Below are 21,385 nucleotides of genomic sequence, written 5' to 3'. Positions count from 1 at the left end.
AGGCAGCGATAAGGTGGCTGGATACCTTCAAAGCACCAGGTTCTAGACACCTTCCTGTTCTCACAGCACAGAATACACAGCAGTTTTCTAGTCACCGTCTGGCAGCTCTCTACGTTTATTTTCTCATTTCCACGACTCACGTCTGCAATCTATTTGGGGTAGGAAGAAAGAAATAAGGACTATAAATAAAGCCAGGCACCCTCCGCCAGCAGTGATCCTGCCAGAGGCCGGCTTGCTGGTTCTCGGAACAGGACGACAGAAGCAGGTGTGTATGTCCCGGGGCTTCACTGTCACAAGATTAGCTGGGCCAAGGTTCCCAGACCAACAGGGCGCGCAGCGTCCTAGAACAGGACCAATCAGAAGTCTCTGTGGAGTGAGGGAGTCATCTGGAGAAAGGAATGGTTTCCACACCTCTGGGTCTGGACCATCCTGGTGCCATTCTCTGGAGTCTAGTGACACCAGCTAACCGGTGATTATCCCTTTCCTGTTTAATTTATCCAGCCGTGATATATCCCTGTTTGACCACATAGCCCCCAAAGCACGATATTCAGTACCTTATTATTTTGGCTTTCCTAACTATTTACATCAGAATCAGTTTCCTCCCCCAATCGCTTTCCCCAAAGGAAAAGTCACCAAGAACAGTAAGCACCCATAAATGGGCAATAACGACTGAATCATGGATCCACTACGCAGAGAAGACGAGTCAAATTTAGTGACAAATACACTGTTCCTTAAAATTCCGATAAGCCAGGCAGTAACCCTCCCAACAGTTTAAAATAACCAAAAAGCTACTTTCTTTGAGAAAATCATCAGTAAGTCAGTGTTAAGAGTTGAATTGGGGCTCCCCTGGTGGCGCAGTGGTTGAGAGTCCGCCTGCCGATGCGGGGGACGCGGGTTCGTGCCCCGGTCCGGGAGGATCCCACGTGCCAAGGAGCGGCTGGGCCCGTGAGCCATGGCCGCTGAGCCTGTGCGTCCGGAGCCTGTGCTCCGCAACGGGAGAGGCCACAACAGTGAGAGGCCCGCGTACCGCAAAAAAAGAGAGTTGAATTGGGTTCTCCAAAGAAGATATGCTGTCCTAACCCCCAGTATCTCAGACTGTGACCCTATATAAAAATAGCGTTGTTGGAGATGTAATTAGTCAAGATAGAGTCGTGCTGGGGTATAGCGGCCCTACATCCAATATAACTGACGTCCTTAGAAGAAGAAGGGAAGGGACACACAGAGAGAAGAAAGTCATGACAATGACGCAGAGATAAAGGTGGGCCACCAGAAGCTGCAAGAGACCAGGGAGGATCCTCCCCCATAGGCTTTGGAGGAGGGTGGCCCTGCCGACACCATGGTTTTGAGCTTCTGGCCTCCAGAATTCAGTACGTCTCTGTTGGTCTAAGCCACCGCATTTGAGGTGTTTTGTTACAGCAGCCCTGGGAAACGAACAGGATCCGAGATAAACGGACTTCTTAACCTGGATGTGATGCAAAGTAACCAGAAGAGTCTGCAGGACATTTCCTCCTCCTGCCCCCAAAATACTGCCATTCCACAAACTGACATAAAGAGGGAGAAGTCCTGCTGTAAATACATCTACTTAACATGCTCATGTTCACTGTGAAGCTCTTATTTAAAGCAAATAAGGTGACCTTTAGTAATTCAATGTTTTACTGATGGCCTACAGACACATGAAAAGATGCTCAACATCACTAATTACTAGAGAAATGCAAATCAAAACTACAATGAGGTACCACGTCACACCCATCAGAATGGCCATCATTAAAAAGTCTACAAACAATAAATACTGGAGAGGGTGTGGAGAAAAGGGAACCCTCCTATATTGCTGGTAGGAATGTAAATTGGTACAGCCACTATGGAGAACAGTATGGAGGTTGGTTAAAAATCTAAAAATAGAGCTACCATATGATCCTGCAATCCCACTCCTGGGAAATTTTCCCAGAGAAATTTTCCCAGAGAAAATTCTTATTTTAAAAGATACATGCACCCCAACGTTCATAGCAGCACTAGTTACAATAGCCAAGACATGGAAGCAAACTAAATGTCCATCAACAGATGAATGGATAAAGAAGATGTGAGATATATATATATATATATATATATATATATATATATATATATGCAGTGGAATATTACTCAGCCATGAAAAAGAATGAAATAATGCCATTTGCGGCAACATGGATGGACCTAGAGATTATCATGCTAAGTGAAGGAAGTCAAACACAAATATAAGCTATCACTTATATGTGGAATCTAAAAAATATGATACAAATGAACTTATTTACAAAACAGAAACAGACTCACAGACATAGAAAACAAATGTATGGTTAACCAAAGGGGAAAGGGGGGAGGGATAAATTGTGTCTCCCTCCCACCCTCCCTACCCCACCCTTCTGGGTGGTCACAAAGCACCGAGCTCATCTCCCTGTGCTATGCAGCTGCTTCCCACTAGCTATCTATTTTACATTTAGTAGTGTATATATGTCCATGCCACTCTCTCACTTCGTCCCAGCTTACCCTTTCCCCTTCCTGTGTCCTCAAGTCCATTCTCTACATCTGCGTCCTTATTCCTGCCCTGCCACTAGGTTCTTCATAGCCCTTTTTTCTTTTAGACTCCATATATGTGTTAGTGTACGGTATTTGTCTTTCTCTTTCAGACTTACTTCACTCTGTATGACAGACTCTAGGTCCATCCACCTCACTACAAATAACTCAATTTCGTTCCTTTTTATGGCTGAGTAATATTCCACTGTATATATGTGCCACATCTTCCTTATCCATTCATCTGTTAATGGGCATTTAGGTTGCTTCCATGTCCTGGCTATTGTAATAGAGCTGCAATGAACATTGTGGTACATGACTCTTTTTGAACTATGGTTTTCTCTGGGTATATGCCCAGTAGTGGGATCGCTGGGTCGTATGGTAGTTCTATTTTTAGTTTTTTAAGGAACCTCCGTATTGTTCTCCGTAGCGGCTGTATCAATTTACATTCCCACCAGCAGTGCAAGAGGGTTTCCTTTTCTCCACACGCTCACCAGTCAGAACGGCCATCATCAAAAAATCAACTATATTTCAATTAAAAAAAGAATTCAATGTTTCCCAAATTTTTTGACCAAGTACTCTTTTCTGCACAAGGAGACAGTTAAAAAGGCCAGCTTGGAAGGTGCCCCTGCACGGTTTCCCCTGAGCTCTGTTAACAAGGACCCAAGCTTATTGCAAAGGAACTGCAAAGCTAACAGTTAAATATATACACACTCATGATGTGAAAAGAATTAGATTAAATTAGATTCTTCATAACTGTATTTTTAAGCAAAATTTTATATTTTACTAGTCAACAGATTTTATTTGAACTCAATGAGTATGAGACCAGGCCAGTCCTGGAGCCATAAAGACCAGGAAAAGTGCCAGGAGCTGCGATTATTCCCAACAATCAGATGTGCTCTGACTTTTCGACACTGAACGAGAGTCATGTCATTAAAAAGTGCTCTCCCCCAAAGCAAGGCTTTCGGAGCTATTGGGAGCTTTTCTAAAAGTGGACACAGATTCTCCCTTCTCATTCTGGCCTGGCTTCACTAAAATTTGCATCTCGCCTCTCAGTTGAGCCGGGCTAATTAGAGATTTTCCTTCCGTATTTCCCTAGATACGTTTCTGCTCTCATAGTATTTTGATGTGTGTCCCCTTGGGAAGGCCCTTCTTTGTAAACATGAGCACTTGGGAGGCACTGAGCTTTGAGAAACACTGACCCAGAGAGCCAGTCAGGTGCCCAGAGATGTTACCAGGTCCTCCTGACTTTCTACGTTACACCTGCTGCATATCAACCCCAGTAGGGTGCGTGGTCATGGAACCACTGATGCCCACAGCCAACCTCAAGATGTTTTAGGCAACACAGTTGACCATCAGGTATTTCAGGTACACGATACCTTTCCAAGGTTTTCACTGAGCCACTGAGTCAGTTTGGGAGTATTTTGATCTTGAAGGTTGTTGAGTTTGTAGGAAACTCTCCAAGGTCTCCTTGAATACAATGCTGGCTGTGATTCATTTTGGGAAAGCCTTCCATTCATATTCTCTCTCCCCCACCCCTTCCAGTCTCCAGGGGTGTTGCATTCTCTGGCACATGTCCTGGTGAGCTTTCTGCGACCAGCAAGCTCATGGGGACTGCTGCCTATGTCCAAGAGAGATCCAGCACCTTGAAGTTGAGTCTCTCTCTTCACACCATGGGTTGAGTTCTGGGAAATCAGGCAGGTATCGTGTGCTCTGGACCACAGCGGCAACCAACCAGAGTCTGGGTGCTTGAGTACAGCCTTCCTCACCTCCGAGAAGAACGTTTCAGATGAAAGTCTTGACAAGCCCTGGTTTAAAGGGTAGCGCATCTGTTGTCTTGGGTTAGCCACTGTGCTGGACATTCCTCTGTCTCTGTGCTTGGTGTGTGTGTGTGCATGCATGCGTGTGCGTGTGTGTGTGTGAGAGAGAGACAGAGACACAGAGAGTTAGAGAGACAGAGACAGAGAGAGACACGAGAAACCTGAAATTGACTAGGTAAGCTCAACGTGAGTAGAAGAAATATAATGGCTTCCTTGGTTTGCTCTTGACCAAGAAACATCACCACCGGACCACCGAATCTCTAAACACCCCTCCAACTGCTGAGGGTAATAATGACAGTCTCCCTGCTGGGGGTGGTGAGGACACTTCTCCACCCACATAGCAGAAACCACTTCAAAGGCACATACGCCTTCTGTTCTGACAGTTCGATGGTACACCCAGGTCCCCATCCACCTGCTTCTGAAGCCCGAGTGAAGAGACTTCCGGAAGATTTTAAATGAAAAGAAAATGTGCCGACATATTTGCTAATAGAGACGTAATTAAGAGGCAGGAAAAAAAAAAAGAGGCAGGGATTACGCTAAAGTGAAATTTTATAAGAATCATAAAGAGAAGTGGGTTCAACACTTTTGTTTACAGTTAGAACACTTTTTTATTTTAATTACTGTAGTCAAATCCATATCTGGCCAATCTTCCACTATTTTCCTAAAGAGCTCCTCCGATTCCATACTTTCTTTCATTCTGTTTTATGCGGCCATGTTTGCTAGCCTGTCCTTTTATAATAAATCCTCAAGTTGAAGCCCCTGTGTTTATGCTTCCCCTTCCCTAGCAGCCAGTCCCTCAGTAATGTTTCCTGTGTCTTTCAGTTGGACCTATTCTGACCACTGCTGGGGAAAATCTATTTATTGAGCGTGATATTTCAAATTCTCAATCACAGGACGGTCTTCAAGAGAAGTCATGTTTTTCAACCACCGTTTTCTAGTTTAGTTTTGAGGCATCAGGCTCCAGAGGGTCGCCGTGAACATCTGTGTCGAGATGACACCATCCCAGGAATTAATCCAGGGTCAGACTGTACTTCCTCGTTTGTTCTCCTCTCAGGAGGGGAGCCTGACCTAGGACCTATGGCTCCAGCCTCCACGTTTCCGGCACGGAAGTCGGGGCAGGGGTGTGAGGGGCACAAACCCACCCCAAGGGGGATCCTGATTAACTCTGGCATCACTGGCTCCTCCTAAAACCATGGAGCCCGTTGGTCCAGCTCTCTCATAACCAAACCACTCAAATGACCCACATATTGCGATTACAGCTCAGTTATAAATACAAGGGATTACAATTAAATAATCAGAGCCTATGTGATCACTGGGGGTTTATCACATTCCCTTCCTTTGCACAGTTCCAGCCCCAAGATGCTCTTCCGAAAGGCATAGCAGAGTCCTCCACCCTTCTTTCTCAGAACAATTAGATCTTGTAATAAGGACTTCATGATAAAACTGCATTGATTTATAGCGTGCTGGGCCCTGTCCTAAGTGTTTTACATGTATGAACTAGATGGTCAAAATAAACCAATGAGAACAATACCGTAGCATAATATTTTCCCCTGAACTTTATAAATGAGGAAATTGAAGTCCAAGGAGAGTTAAGTAACTTTTTAAGGCTAAACTACAAGTAAATGGTCAGTAGGGTCCGCGTTCAAGCTCAGGTGGTCCAGACCCAGCACATCACCCGCCGCAGTGCCCTGCCTGCACCATGGACCATCAAGCGACCGCCCAGCCCTGTGCGCTGCTACAACGGCGTTGGGTGGACACGTGATCGATTCTATGTGCCGCGCTTTCATAGACCACAGCAAGATGAGGTCATGAGGAAATCCTGCCGACATCTGTGAGACACTTGGATAACCGGGCTGTCGCTCAAGAGCTCAGTAACACCCACATCCCCTTTTTCATGCGAAACTGTACGTACACGTAAACTATTTTAAAAGCACAACTGCTCTAAGGAGGGGATCAAGTTTTGGCGGCTCCATCCCACCCCCTCGGTGACTCCAATCAGGAACCCATGACTTGGGGAAGCAGAGCTCGAAAACCACAACAAATCCAAACGAAAGCCTGGGGTCTGGCTTCCATGAGCCAGTTAAGGGGGACACCCTCCGGCTGACAGGCACCAAAATGATGCTCTACCACGTAGACCTTTGACCTCCCTGGCTGGACCTTATTCACGCCAAGTTGCCAGAACCTCCTGTCTGCGGGCCGGGCTGGGCTCTGCTGTCTTCTCTGAGGTTCCCCTCTCTGGACCCCTGCCCACATACCCAGTGGCCTCATCTCGGGCCATCCGTGTGCCCTGGACCACTGGCATCTGACGGTGCTCTGACAGTGGCTGGCTGATATGGTCGGCCCGGGACCATCCCCAGTCCCTGCCATCATACACCTGACGCTCAGAGACAGAGGGAGGGTGGCGGCCCCGCGGGGTGGGGCCCCTGCCTGGGCTGCTCTGCGGGCGGGTCTGCAGGGGTCCAGGGCTCCCTGGGTCCTCTCAGGTACAGAGAGCCAGGGGGTGTGGAGGAGAGATGCCTTTTCACATGCGGTGTACACCCCTCAGGCTCCCTGCACTTGAGCCAGGGTGCTGCGCTTTGAAACGGTGTGACATTAACTCGCGTTCCTATTCTTCACGAAATGATAGCAGAAAATATGCTTCTGTGAGTTTTTTGGCCTTAAGCGTACAGAGGCACTACTTAAATCCAGTGGTCAGAGAGCCGACTGTCCAAGGCTACGCATCTCCTTATTATCTGCTGCGTTATCTTTATCTAATTTCCTGCACTCTGGCCCCATCTGACAAGTCAGGAGCTACACATGCTATTAGCACGTCCTTAGACGAAGGATGGAGTGCCCCTGCCGGTCCCCGATGACCGTTCAGAGTGTTGCCCGTGACACAGACGGTATTCCAAAAGGAGGGTCTGATGGGATTTCTCCAGCGTTTGTGAAAAGTGCAGCCCAGTCTGATGTGGGTATAAGAGCCCTCACGACATATATTCGCATTCCAACCCTGTCTGGCCACAGAAAAAACAGAACTGCACATCTTTATTTCGCATAATTTATTTAAGGAGTCTTGAATCAGTCTTACTGCAGCCTTGAGACAGCCTCTGGAGGGCAGTGTTGCCAGACCACATTGCAGACGGGCAGAAAAAGAAGGTAAATCAGGGTCAAACCTAAAGATCTCAGCTGCCTGTTCCCCCTCCATCCTAAGCGCCAGGCGCCTCTGACCGTATTATCACAAAAATGTATGCTGTAGGTAGCTAAAGCGCCCCTGGCAGTTTCAACTAGATTATCGAATCCAGGAATATTTTTTTTTCTGTCAGAATCTGTGCATTTTGGTCTGGGAACTTTAGTTTTCCTCTAGTGATATACAGTTCAAAAACATTCTGATTTGACTTTCTACCTGCCAGATAAAGAGACGATCACAGTATCACAGAAAAAGAAGCTGTGATCGTTTTCTTTCACTTAAATTGAGAATTAGGTAATGCAAATTTCTAATCAAAAACAACGTATCGCATTGCAGTATTTATAAGAATCTCTTCTTCTCAAAGATTTGCATTTTCCCTAATGGGACTGCTTCCTTTGATAACCACAAAAAAAAAAAAAAAAAAAAAAGAGAGAGAAAAGTCAGCAGAAACAGTTATATATAGAAAATTTAACTCATACTTTTTTACTGAATGATTCTTTAAATTCTATAGTGCTTTACAATTTTCAAAACTTTCATGCACATGATTTCATATAATCCCATAAAACCCCCTTTTTAAAATCCCCTCCCCCTCACTGGTAACAACCAGTTTGTTCTCTACATCTGTGTCTGCTTTTCTTGTTTTGTTCACTAGTTTGTTGTATCTTTTAGATTTCACGTATAAGCGATATCATGCACTATTTGTCTCTGACTTATTTTTAACTCGCACTTATTTTTAAACTCAGACAAAATGTTACAAATGCTAACTATCACCCATCTTAAGCAGGTCCTACAAAAGTAACTCCTACTGTTTCCTTAATAGCTATTTTGTCTTCTCAACTGTTGCTCAGAATCAAACAATAAATGAAATCCTGAAAAGAAGAGAATTCATTTGCAGCAGTAAGTGGCCACGCAGGAGGTCGAGAGTTCTAATTTCAGAACTCTTTCAATTAAAAAAAAAAAAAAAAAAGGCTGGAGAAGTGTGATTATTCAAATAGACGCGAGCAGAGAGTTTTTTCAGGTGAGATGCCAATCCTTCACCCATTCCTTCAACGAAGACTTATTGAGCACTTTGGCTGTACCAGACGCTGTACCAGGCAACTGGATACAGCAGCAAACAAATCAGCCAGAGATCCTGACATCAGTCAGCTGATACTCTATAATAGGGGGAGATAAAAATAAAACAGGCGTAATAAGAAAATTATATAATATATCAGCAGGTGATAAATGCCATATGGTAAAAGAGAAGCAAAGCAGAGCAGGGTGGGGAACATCGGGGTTGATGGGCGGGGGAACTGCAACTTTAAATAGGGTGGCCAGCGTGGACCACTGAAATAGTGACGCTGAAGCAGAGACGCGAAGGGCAGGAAGGACGGACGTTCCGGCAGAGGGAAGAGCCAGTGCAGTGCCTTGCGGTCGTGGCAGGGATCTTGGCATTTGCTGAAAGAGTGAGGAGCCTGTGCCCAGCTCCCAGCCTAGGAGCAGCTCTGACCCGGGGCAGGGACACCCAGAAGGGCAACTGTCTGTAGTGAGGTGAGAAGACAAGGACGTGCACTGGCCTCGCGGCAGGACGAATCGGACGGGGGCAAGAGGAAGCACAGCTTGGACGATGGTGGGAAACCTCTTCCCGGGTGTCTGTCAAAGGAGGAAAATGATTCTCAGGTGTCTGTAAGAGGGAGTGGCAGACACCAGGGGCCCAAAGTGACCCCTCGAGCACTCCCCTGCTTCAGAGACACTGCGATGAACGCCAGGAGCACCCAAAGGCCAAAGAACCAGACTGTGCTCTTCCTATGGTTGTGATGAAATAAAAGACCCACTGGAGCAGAAGCAGCAGGATTAAAGGTCATGGAAGGCAAGCGCAGGAACATCAGATTCTGCCCAGTGCACTCCCTGTGCCCGTGGAAACAAAAGCCTCCGGTTGATAGGATCTCCCCAGAGCTGCAGGACAGCAACGAGGAAGCATGTCAGTGATTGCATGCCCAGTAAGGATAGTGCTAGACAAGGAAACCAGACCTCCCTGCTTATCACAGTCAGCTCCTGTTGCTATAGAAACAGTGCCCCGTCTTCGACAGCATCCCCCTCTCCCTTTAATAGGTAACCAGTCATTTAGGGGCTGAATTTTCTGTCCATTCAGAGGAACTAAAAATCTGGGAAAAAAGAAAGAGAAACTAATGACACCTTTCTACGTATAAAATGGAGATGAACTGATCACAGGCAGGACAGGAATTGGAGAAAGAGTATCATGCTAGAGCTGGGTGTTTCTGATAACATTTCCTATCATGTAGATGAAAACATGCCCTCTTCAATTCTACGTTGTAAATATAGGCTCCGTGTAACATGGATTCCAGGATGCTTGTAAAATGAAGAGCAGAGCATACACCAAAGACAGAGCCTCAGGATGTTGAGGCTTCCCTGTGTGAACCTCTGATCCCCTACTTTTCCAGCTTGAAAGGTTTCCAGTCAAAACCCCCAAAAGCTCATTTCTAAGGCTGACCCTTAGCAACATCCTGACGGCTGCTTTCATCATTGTTATCTAGGAACCTGTCTGCCCACTCCTACTGCCCAGTCCCTCCCTCCCCACCCCTACACCCACCAGGAACGCACACACTGTCTTTAGGAAATGGGTCCCTTCTTATCCTTTCCCGTCACCCAACAAACATGCTCCTAAAGACAGGAAATGAGGGAACTGATAAGACTCAGGCACTCCTACATCTGTTGCCCTCCCAGGGGAATTTCCATTTCAGTTTTTTTTTTTTTTTGCTGTACGCGGGCCTCTCACCGCTGTGGCCTCTCCCGTTGCGGAGCACAGGCTCCGGACGCGCAGGCCCAGCGGCCATGGCTCACGGGCCCAGCCGCTCCGCGGCATGTGGGATCCTCCCAGACCGGGGCACGAACCCGTGTCCCCTGCATCGGCAGGCGGACTCTCAACCACTGCGCCACCAGGGAAGCCCTCCACAGATACTTTTATGGAGCACATGTTGCCGGTGGGAGTGGGTAGCCATGGGAAGAGGCCCAAATGTGGAGGTGATGTGGGCCCTGCTGATGGGATTGGCCCGGCCACCAGCCCCTGGCGTGTCTGTGCTGCGCCCTCCCGCGTGGCCGCGAGCTCGGCCCAGGCCCACCTTGCAAGGCTGACGTGCTCAGACTCAACGCACGGGGCAGCGCGGGAGCCGGGACAGTTCAGCAGTCAGTTCCCCAGAAGCGTTTCCAAGCTTAGCCAGCAGTCTACCAGATATCCTTAGGTGACATGATTTGCTCTGCAGTAACGTGAGCTCTTTTGGAAAGTTAATTTTCTGTTAAATGAGTTCAGACGGGGTACTGTGTTCTAGTCTGGCTTCTTCTGGAGGTGGGGGTGAGCATTGGTTTCCCCTGTTAATGAGCCCCGTCTCACATTGGTTTCAAAGCTAGTGTCGCCCTCGAGCTGATCCAGGTGTTAAACATCTGAGGATGGTCACCTCCACAGTAGGTTCCTCAGATTATACGCTTATTCTTTTTTTTTTTTTTTTTTTTTTTTTTTGCGGTACACAGGCCTCTCACTGTTGTGGCCTCTCCCATTGCGGAGCACAGGCTCCGGACACTCAGGCTCAGCGGCCATGGCTCACGGGCTCAGCCGCTCCGCGGCATGTGGGATCCTCCCGGACCGGGGCACGAACCCGTGTCCCCTGCATGGGCAGGCGGACTCCCAACCACTGAGCCACCAGGGAAGCCCCATTTCAGTCTTTTTGAGAACTAAAAAGTTTTAAGAGAGATGCAGGAAGGTAGAACGAAACGTCCTGTAGAAGGTTAGAAAGTGCTGATTTTGCCCATAGATGACGATGCAGTCAAGGTCCAGAAATGATGAATGGCGACTTGTCCATGAACACGGATTGCCCTGTGCCCCTCAGCTCAGGCTAGGTGATACTGTCCTAACATAATCTCAGTGGTTTACAAACATAAGTTTATATCTTTCCCACTGAACGGCAACTACCTGGAATATTGCTCGTTTCTACGGCAAAAGGAAAGAGAGAGCACAGCAACTCACGTGCCGGCTCGTGAAGCGTCCACTTAGGAGAGCTAGCCTCACCTGCAGTCCATTCCAGCGGCCACACGGCCACACGCAACGCTAAGGGGAGAGGAGGACAACCCCACAGGTGCCTGTGAGACCCACAAACACGTGCAGAGCAGCACCAAGGACCCTCCCCCCGCCAGGAACACTTAGCTTTAAGTCCAGTTCGAAAACTCTGAGCCCAACTTGACTCCCCTGCTCCGTCCCTCCACCTGCACCCACTGGTGACCCCTCCGCATCCTTCCACCTAACGAACCACTGTCCTCATGCAGGTTTCAGCTGAGCCTCTGTTCCTTCCGAAGGGCTGTTCTCGCCAGCAGTGCGCTCTGGGGTGAGGCTGTGAACAGACGGGTTCACTGTGGATTCAGCGATTCGCCTGCAGCACTCTTCCCTCATACCCGGCACGGGGAACACACATTTGCAAATCGGAAAAGATGAAATGAACGTGATGGAGAAGACCTAAAAGTTCACCTGGGAAACTAGCTAGGTGTTCTGTAACGTAGCCAAGCGGTCCAGAAAATGGCATCCAACCTCTTCGTGAATGTTCCCGAGACCACGTGGCAAGGTGAGCGGGGACGAAAGTCTAACCTTTGAGGCAGCCTGAGGAATAAGAAGGGGCACGGGACCACATGTCTCCATCGACTTCAGATACCCAGAGGCAGCAGTCTTTGCTCAGAAGCCGTGGAGATGCTGGGGAAGGATGCACAGAAGCAACAAGGGGCCCTGAACAAGCAATGCATCTCCAGGGCTTAGAGCCGTTCACCTGGGGGTCGGCTACCTTGTGTGGTTGCAAATATCTCGCAATTCTAAAAGCAGATGAGATAACTTCACCTCTCAGGACTTTTAAAGAGGTTTCTCATTTTTGTTTTTAATTTGCAAATTACTGGATGGCATGTTGCATGAAGCATAGGAAGGGTTTGAGTACAGTTTAGAAAATTGAACGTTTTGGGGAAAATGATTAGGGAGACTAGAAGCCCGTGATTGTCTCCTGCATTCCTCTACCTTTAGTTTCTGCTTTACCTTCCCCCCCCGCTTCCCTTGTACAACTTCTTTTATTCCGAGCTCTTCAATGCTCCCTTACTCCATTCCTGTTCCCCTTCTGGCTGATATCACCTTAAAATATATGAGGTGCACCATATATAAAATATAATGGATATAGACAATCTTATAAATATATCACAGATAATATAATGAAGAGCCCATTGCTGTATGAAAGTGGCTGTATTAATTCCAGTAGTTCTGTCTTTAAAATAGACCTTCCCAAATAGTAAACAACAGGAGATAGAAAGGATTAATTGGTCTTCTCAGTTCTAAATTGGGGAAGATGATAATATCACCTGTTCCATTTTTTTTTTAACAGAAGCATATTAAAACTGACCCCAAATCATCTAAGGTAAAAGCTGATATCAAATGAAATCTGAACACTAGAGGAAGTTAAAAATTGATTTTGACAATGACTGTGATGCCCTGGAAAATCCTTAAGTTCCTTTTGAATTAAAAGCCGTGTGTGTGTGTGTGTGTGTGTGTGTGTGTGTGTGTGTGTGCGCGCGCGCGCGTGTGTGTGTGTGTTTCATTTCCATTGGGCATGGTGCTAGGATGCTTTTAATGCATTCTAAATGCCTTCAAGATGTTCATCTACACACTGAAGGGATGAGTGAAAGTAAATTTGTTTGTCTTTTTTGAGGGAACAACTGTTCCAGGACAGAGTCTCCCTCTTTCCTGCGTCCCTATAAGAGTCCAGTCCCTGCCGGGTGTTCATCTACAGCGTTCAGCCCCCAATGCCTGCTGCTCTCAACTGAGATGTTCCCTAATCTGGGAGGCACGGTGTTCACCACCTGGAATTCTACCATCTGGACCTTGTGGGCTTTACTGGCTTCTAGGCTTCCTGAAAAATTACCTATATACGTTCCTCCATCATGGGACAAAAGTGAACATGTCCTGCGCTGCAGATGGATCTGGATGTTATTAGAAAACCCAGGAAGAAATACATGGAGGAAAAAGAGTAAAACTACTGGGGAAACCCATTCAGGGCAAAAATCGTATACTACTGTGGCGAAACTGTTTTTTCCTTTGGCAATTAGCATATCCATTTAGAACCAAAATAAATTAGACCGTTAGATTTCATAATGTTCATACTTTTGAAATTCAGTGATATAATTAAGTTAATTCCTCCACTCGATTACGGTACCACAGAGGGTACTGAGAAGAACACAGGAGAGAAGGGAAGGCTGAGTTTCTCTGAGGTCCAGAGAACACAAGTGATTTGTGGAATATTATTCACATAATTACTTGTAGTCTTCTCATTTGTAAAATGAGATGTTATCAAATTTTTAAATGTTCTATTTCAGATAATTTCATGATGCTAGATCCTTCTAAAGATAAATGTTCCAAAAGTCATTAACCAGAAAGGTTGAGTGCGTTTTTTTTTAATGTACATAAAATCAAACCAATGTGCTTATTAAAATGGAAGAAAATCAAAATATGGTACATGGGCATTCAATGCCCTTAACGCTAAATTTATTAGAATTTAATTTTTTTTTACATCTTTATTGGAGTATAATTGCTTTACAATGGCGTGTTAGTTTCTGCTTTATAACAAAGTGAATCAGTTAAACATATACATATGTTCCCATATCTCTTCCCTCTTGCATCTCCCTCCCACCCTCCCTATCCCACCCCTCTAGGTGGTCACAAAGCACTGAGCTGATCTCCCTGTGCTATGCGGCTGCTTCCCACTAGCTATCTATTTTACATTTGGTAGTGTATATATGTCCATGCCTCTCTCTCGCTTTGTCACAGCTCACCCTTCCCCCTCCCCATATCCTCAAGTCCATTCTCTAGAAGGTCTGTGTCTTTATTCCTGTCTTACCCCTAGAATTTAATTTTAAAAGGGTTACTGTACATATTATTTTTATAGGCAATGCTCTATGAAAGGGATCAATATTGTATGTTGCAGAGAAGCATTCCATATGTACTTGACAAATGCACTGTTATCATCAGAGTAATTAAAAGGAACAGGGTTATATACAACAAGACTGTACATCTTACTCAGCAACTCCTGCCAGATGCTTGCAAAAATTAAACTCATTAATCATTCTGACTCTATTAAAGGAGGGAAAGCTTGGGGTATGAAATAAAAAGCTCTATATTATGGAGGAAAAATGTCCAAAGCCAACATCTAGAGAAAGTCCTGTCTACAGAGTGATACTAGGATATTAATCCCATGTGGGAAAATGAGTGGATTCCATTGTCAAAAATATAAATTGATATTATGTTATTCTAATACTCCAGACCTCCTTAAATCTACAGTTAACACATACAAGTAAATTATTTAAAAGTGCGCACTGGCAGGAATAAAAAAAAGCATGCCATATAAAATAGGCTGCCGTGCCCACTTCCACATACCTTACTGCTACACAGAACTCAAATTCACTGAGAAGGCAGAATGCTCATTTCTCGCAAATTCTGCTTTAAGCAAACATGTAGGTTTTTGGCTGACTCAATTGTTAACAGATTGAAATTTATTTGCTAGAATTCACAGTGGACAATTGACTCATCCAAATGAAAAAACGTAGGCTTACCCCGATTAATTTTTCAAACCAACAGATTAGCTCTCTGTTATGGTTCTCCCCAAGCCAAGGTAACTATGGAGGTGAAATGAGATATGCGTAGTGGTGCTTTAAAAAATACAAGGTGCAATGCGGAGGCACGGTATCTTTGATGCTACACTTGGTTTCACTCATCAGTCAACTAGCACTTAATCCTTGTTTATGTCACCATTCTTACTTCCTTGTAACACAGACAACTTCCCAATGATGACTACATGCTCTGTGCTGAGACAGTAAGCAAAATTTTGTATAATTTTGTTATATATACTTTACCAAAACATTCACAGAGAGACTGTCTTAGACAGTAAACGCTTCTCATGTGTTTAACATTGTTCTGCAGTGCAGAAAATAAACTTTTCATGAGGACAACTGCTGTGTCCAGCAGGGCATTATGATATGGTGTTACAGGGCATTAAACCCATAAGGATACCTCAAAGCTTATCTAGTGAAATACTTAATGTTATAAGAAAGAAATCAAGATAGTGGGAAAATGTAACTGTACAAGCTTATGTATGTTGTAGGCCACGCTCAGAGGTGGAAGGGATGGCAGTACTAGAAGTAGAAATAAGGAGATTAGGCAGAACGTTATTCAGAATAGGGAGTTGTAAGGAGAGGGGAATGACAAGTTTAGGGATATATTCTACGCGGATATCTTGGCATCACCACAGAAATGGTCTAGCGCCCAGCTGCTTGACATGTGGAACAAAAGCTGGGAAGAGAAATCAAGATGGTGACTGCCAAGGTCCTTCCAATTCTCCAGTTCTCCAATTCTGTAAAACAGGAAAGCAAATGATCTCCACAAGAGATGCTAGGACATGTATACCAGAGGAATAAAGCTTAACTTTAGCCATCTGCTAATACAGAAGCTGTGAAACTGACTCAGCTCCCTTTTATCTTCATTCTAATTTATCCCATCACTAATTTATCTTAAAAAGAAAGCATGGAAGGGAAAGAACAGAATAGTGGAGACCAAAACCTTGGAGTGTAGGTTCCCCCAACCCCCTGCATGAAAGGGAGGAGGAAAGAATGATTTACCAAAGAATTCAAAGGCCAAGGTCAGAGAGAGACAGGACATGAATTCATGTGGCATCATGAAAGACATATGAGGCAAAAGTTTGAAGTGCAGGGTGATGGTCAACAGGAGGAAAAGCGATAACGACAAAGACTGAAGAGGAGCCAGGCCATTGTCTCAAGTAATTAAGGGGACGCTGACGACATTTGTGTGCAGTTTCTGCAGTGAAGACAGTAAGAATGTGAGTCTGTTGTCAAGCTAAATAAGGAAAAGAGGATCCTCGGAACAAGTTAGTGGATTCAGTCTTAGACCACTTGACTGAGAAGATGAAACCTCCGAACAGCCCTATGACATCCCACAGCTGTTCTGTAGGTGAGTTACACTAAGCACTGTCAAATTCGTCATGAAAACAATGGGATCAAGCAGGGGGATGAAAGTTTCAGCCTTTTTCTCAATACGTTAGGAAGATACTATGAACCTAAATATTTTTAAAAGCATTTGAAATTGGAGCAGAAGAAAGGAAGAGGGGATATAAACATTTCTGTGGAGCCAAGCTGCTTAAAAAACTTAAAGTTGATAGACTCCAAGGAGAAATTAACAGGATATTGGCATCGTACCGGTGAAAAATCAAGGTGGAGAGGAAGAAGAAGGGCTAGTTGCTGCAGACATACAGGAAGATGAAATACAACAGGAGCAGTGACAGCATAAGCTGATACACAGCATAAGCAGTGATTTTTGCTCAACCCTGTTTCGGCCAAATTGCTGTTTGAAAATCCTGTTGTCATCACACTTGTATTCTTAGGAAATCATGTGCCACTAAAAATGAAGAACACAGGAACATGGTGATGTGGCCCCAACGAGACCGCTGCCCTGACAGTTACCCATGTCCTAAAGTCCTTTAAGAAATCAAAAGGAAATGCTCAAGCAGGGGCGTGACAGAGTTCAGTATTCTAAAAATAATTGAAGTTAATTTCTATCGGAAGTTACTAAATTCCATTAAAAGCCATTTCCAGCAACATTCCCTTTAAGAGTCAACTTATTTTTAAACCTACAAGAATGAATTTTAAACCAAAATAGCTATTGATTCCTCAGAGGGGTTTCCCAAGTCACTGACTTTCCCGCTGCGGACGCGCAGGCTCAGCGGCCATGGCTCACGGGCCCAGCCGCTCTGCGGCACATGGGATCTTTCCGGACCGGGGCACGAACCCGTGTCCCCTGCATCGGCAGGCGGACCCCCCAACCACTGTGCCACCAGGGAAGCCCTAGTCATTGACTTTATACTTAAATAAATCTAAGATTGATGAGGAAACTCTAATAGAAAAAGCGCTCTGGCTTCCCTTCTTTTTCAAAGTAAAACTTCACATTTTAAAACTGACCCACCCCAAGCACGCTTTTATGCAGTGCTACACAGCAGAGAGGTCCCTTACATGGGTAGTTGGTGCAGACAGGTAATGCATTCCCAGTCACCCGCCACGCAACCTCGGCATTTGACTTCTCTCTTCTAGACCTGATAACCACCTTCAATTTTATTTTGTGAAGAATTGCCCGTTCTCAGTCATATTCAGGCATGTGTGTGTACACACATATAGAGGTCAAGAACTACATTTTATTGCCCCGTTTCTGGATGGAAGGACGAGGCACAAAGTTCATTGGATTTTAAAGGTATGGTGTTTACCAGCATCTCAGTGACCAAGGTGGGAAAGCTGTTTCTGTTCCATGGAACAGACAAGCCACAGAAGAGCAATGACACACCAGCCTTGGGGTTGGGACTCCAAACAGAAGTGCTGAAGATTTCCTGTGCGCTAATGCAAAGGACCCTTCAGGACCTCGGACAGCTCCCACCTGTGCCCCGCGGACGCCCAAACTGCTGAAGTACATGTTTACGTGGCCGCCCCAAGATACACAGAATGATACGTAATGCGTGCCTAATCAGTTGTATGTCTTCATGTTTAAATCTGAGTAGCAGGATGATTACTCAAGATTGTTTAAATCTTGACAAGGGCTGGTATCAGAAAAGCAGTTCTTCTATCTACTTTCTTTAGCGCTCTTGTCTTCAGCAAACGGCAGCCACTGTGCCCGGAGGAAAGGTAATCTGTTTATTGTGCACTTCTATCATTTAGCACATTTTTAGACATAGTTTTTTCAATTCCGAATATTTTTTCTGAGAAAAGCACATAAAAGTTTTCAAGCAATTGATGCCACATTTACCCGTGTGTCATTGTTTAATCGTACATTTTAAACATGATATATATATATATCTCATAAGGATACGACATACACATACACTATATTTATACCTACACCTACACACACACACACCCTTTTTTGTATTTTCCAGGAAACAAAAAATTGATGTCAGGAGTTAATGAATTTAAATTACATACACTGTTCAGAGCCATTTCAGCAGAAATCATTTGCAAATGTTAAATTCATAATTTGCTCGTCGGTCCAACCCTTTGGCTTATCTGAGAAACAGTTCTAGACATATGTCAAATTGAAAAGGAGGAATACATGCTCAAAGCTAAGATGAGGAGAGAAGAAAAAAAAAAATATGGGTGGAGATGATCTAAAACAAAATGCAGAAACTCTCCCCTTTCCTTTCCCCTAGCGACACCTAGAGCCTATTAGGAAGAAATTGCTCATGGTTTTCACTTCAAGCATAACACAATCCAACAGTTTTAAGTCAGATTTGAGGCAAAAAGTGCATCATTTCTGTCTGCACTGCAGCTCAGTGGTCTTCCCCAAGATTCTCAGGAGTTTAATCCTCCAGAATTTTTCAACTGCCCCAATGAAACTGCTCCTCAAAGATTCTGGCTCCTTGAACCTAAGAATTCATGCATTTCCCTCAGGACCTGACCCACTGAAGTGAGGGACATCTCTCTGATAGCTCTCTTTTAACCAGGGGAGTCTAGAAATAACCCAACATAAGAAAATCTCATGCAAGATCCGATACAGGGTGTGCGTGCACGCGCACACACACACGCACACACACACACACACACACAAATGAACCACATCTCCCGCAAACTTTTGTCATGTCTATTACACTCTCCACATCCTCCACTGATAAAACAAAACAAAAACAACCAGTTCATTGGATTTTAAAGGATTTTAAAGTGATCCCAGGCAGGACATGTTGAATGACCACAGCCTCCTGCTGAGGGCAGGGACATGAACTGCCGGGGGTATGTCGGGGTAGGCCGTCTGAGAGGCTTGTGTGAGGACCTATGCCCAGGTGCCCCCAGGTGGGAAACTCTCAGAGCTACACACAGTGAGCTCTAGGACCCAACACCGCCAGCCAGGGGCTGTACCAGCCCTGCCTGCCTGCCTGAGAGCTTGTCTGGGATTTTTCTCTTTTTTTCTGGGAAGAGAAGGTCTCAGAAACATCACTTTCCTCTCTCCGTGGCCTTCCCTGGCCCTCTGAACAGATGGACAGGGTCAACAGAGGTGGTTGAACTCATCCATCTCTGCAGCCGGCTGGTGTCCTGCCTGAGTCATCAGTTACTAAGGTGATATGCAAATCCAAGCTTTGAAACCCAGGCTGCCAGCCCATGAAGAGTAAAAAACGTGCTGCCCGAGAAGTTTTCAGCTCACACAGCCTAAGGTGGTTGCTAGTCCAAGGCTAGGTGTGGGCACAGGCAGGGCCTGACTCCCACCAGCAAAAATTGGGCTGGGCCCTGGGACAAGGGCTTGGGCCTCGGACGCTAGCGCTTTTATTTTATTTTTCGGAAAAGAACACCACCACCAGCAGCACTGGGGGGGAGGGCGAGGTGTTGGAGAAGTGAGTGAAGGGACAGCGCCCCGAGGTAAGGATTCCAGTGAGAGGTGGGAGGGGGGAGAAAAAGAGCCTGGGACAGTCTCCTCCTCGAGTCTTAAAGCAGACAAAAGAAAGAAAGGAACGAAAAGAGAAACCAACTTGTAAGCACAGACAGATCGAATTCCCTCCTTGGCATCCACGGCACCAAGCAGTTAACACCAAGCATCCGCACGCCCGTGAACCCCCAGCCAATTCCACGCCCCAGCAGCGCAGCTCCACCAGCGCTGCTCTCTCAGCGCCACCAACTCCTGGCCGCCGCCGCCGCTGCAGACAAGGACCCGCTCCAGGACAGCGGTGACCGAGATCCGCGCGAGGAGTGTATTTGCGGGCGCTCCCGGGAGGGGTGGGGGAGGGGTGGGGAAGGAGGGCGCCCCAAGACCATCGCAGACGCGGTGCGGGCGCGTCTCCCCCGGGCTGCCCGGAGCCCCGCGCGCCCACCCACCCACCCACCCACCCAGATGCTCTTACGTCCTCGTCGTCACAGTCGCTCTGCGCCTGGTACTGGAACCGGGGCCGGCCGCCCGCGCCACCGCCGCCGCCGCCGCGCTCCGGGGGCGGCGCAGCGGGCGCCTGGGCTCCGAGGGGCTTGGGCCCCGCGCCGTCCTCCTCGGGCCCCTGGCCGCCCAGGAGGCGGCTCGCCTCCGGGGGCGCCGGGAAGGACCGCGAGGTGTTGATCTTGCCCGTGAACCTCTGGTACAGCGAAGCCATCGGTCTCCGCGCGCTCTCGCCGGCTGTCTTTGGGGCGTTTTGATAATGGCTTTCCCCCTTTCGGGTTCCCGCTCCCCACTCCCGCCGGGGGAAAAGGGGAAGAAGAACAGGAGGAGGAGGAAGAAAGGACGGCGGCCGCGCGGCCGCTCCTCCCGCGCGCCACTCTCAAGTCGCCGCCGGGCGACTGCCTGGCTCAGCCTCCTCCGCCCCCTCCCCCGGCGGCTCGGCGAAGCCGGGGTCTGGGGGTGTGTTCTCTCTCGCTCGTCTTTTCTGCTTTTCAACTCCTTGCCGTGGCCACGTACGGCCTGCTCAAAGCCATCGACAGAAAGAAAACAAACAACAAAAAACCATAAAGGGAGGGAAGACGCCTAGGCCCCGGCATTTGGCACCCCGCCTAGAGACCGGCGGGCATCCAGAGCGCATCTCCGCGCCCCGCCCCCGGCCCCCCGCGCGGCTCCTCCTCCCCTGCTCTCCCCACGTGGCCCCTTCACACACCCCCGCCCCCGGGAACTGCGCCCGGGTGGCCAGGGCTGGCAGCGAGGAGGCGGCGGGGCCACGCACGTCTTGGGTGCGGGCAGGGCGCGGAGGCGCGCTGGGGGCTCTGGGGCTCCGGGCCACCGGGAGGGCGGATCCGGCGATACGCGGGGAGGGAGCGTGCGAGAAGAGGC

At 47.0% G+C, this 21,385-nt stretch overlaps 1 protein-coding gene across 1 annotated transcript in view; it reads right to left on the bottom strand.

Annotated features, from left to right (window-relative positions):
- The window catches only part of DPP6 (dipeptidyl peptidase like 6), a 772,816-nt gene extending 751,912 nt beyond the window's left edge, over positions 1 to 20,904 (bottom strand). The window contains exon 1 of the mRNA XM_033863543.2: positions 20,478 to 20,904. Within this exon, the coding sequence (XP_033719434.1) occupies positions 20,478 to 20,717 (240 nt within the window). The 5' untranslated portion in view covers positions 20,718 to 20,904. The remainder of the gene's footprint in view (positions 1 to 20,477) is intronic.
- Positions 20,905 to 21,385: the final 481 nt, after the last annotated feature.

Source organism: Tursiops truncatus, chromosome 9 (genome assembly GCF_011762595.2).
Source record: "Tursiops truncatus isolate mTurTru1 chromosome 9, mTurTru1.mat.Y, whole genome shotgun sequence".
Taxonomy (NCBI): Eukaryota; Metazoa; Chordata; class Mammalia; order Artiodactyla; family Delphinidae; genus Tursiops; species Tursiops truncatus.
This window is presented reverse-complemented; position numbering and strand designations above follow the sequence as displayed.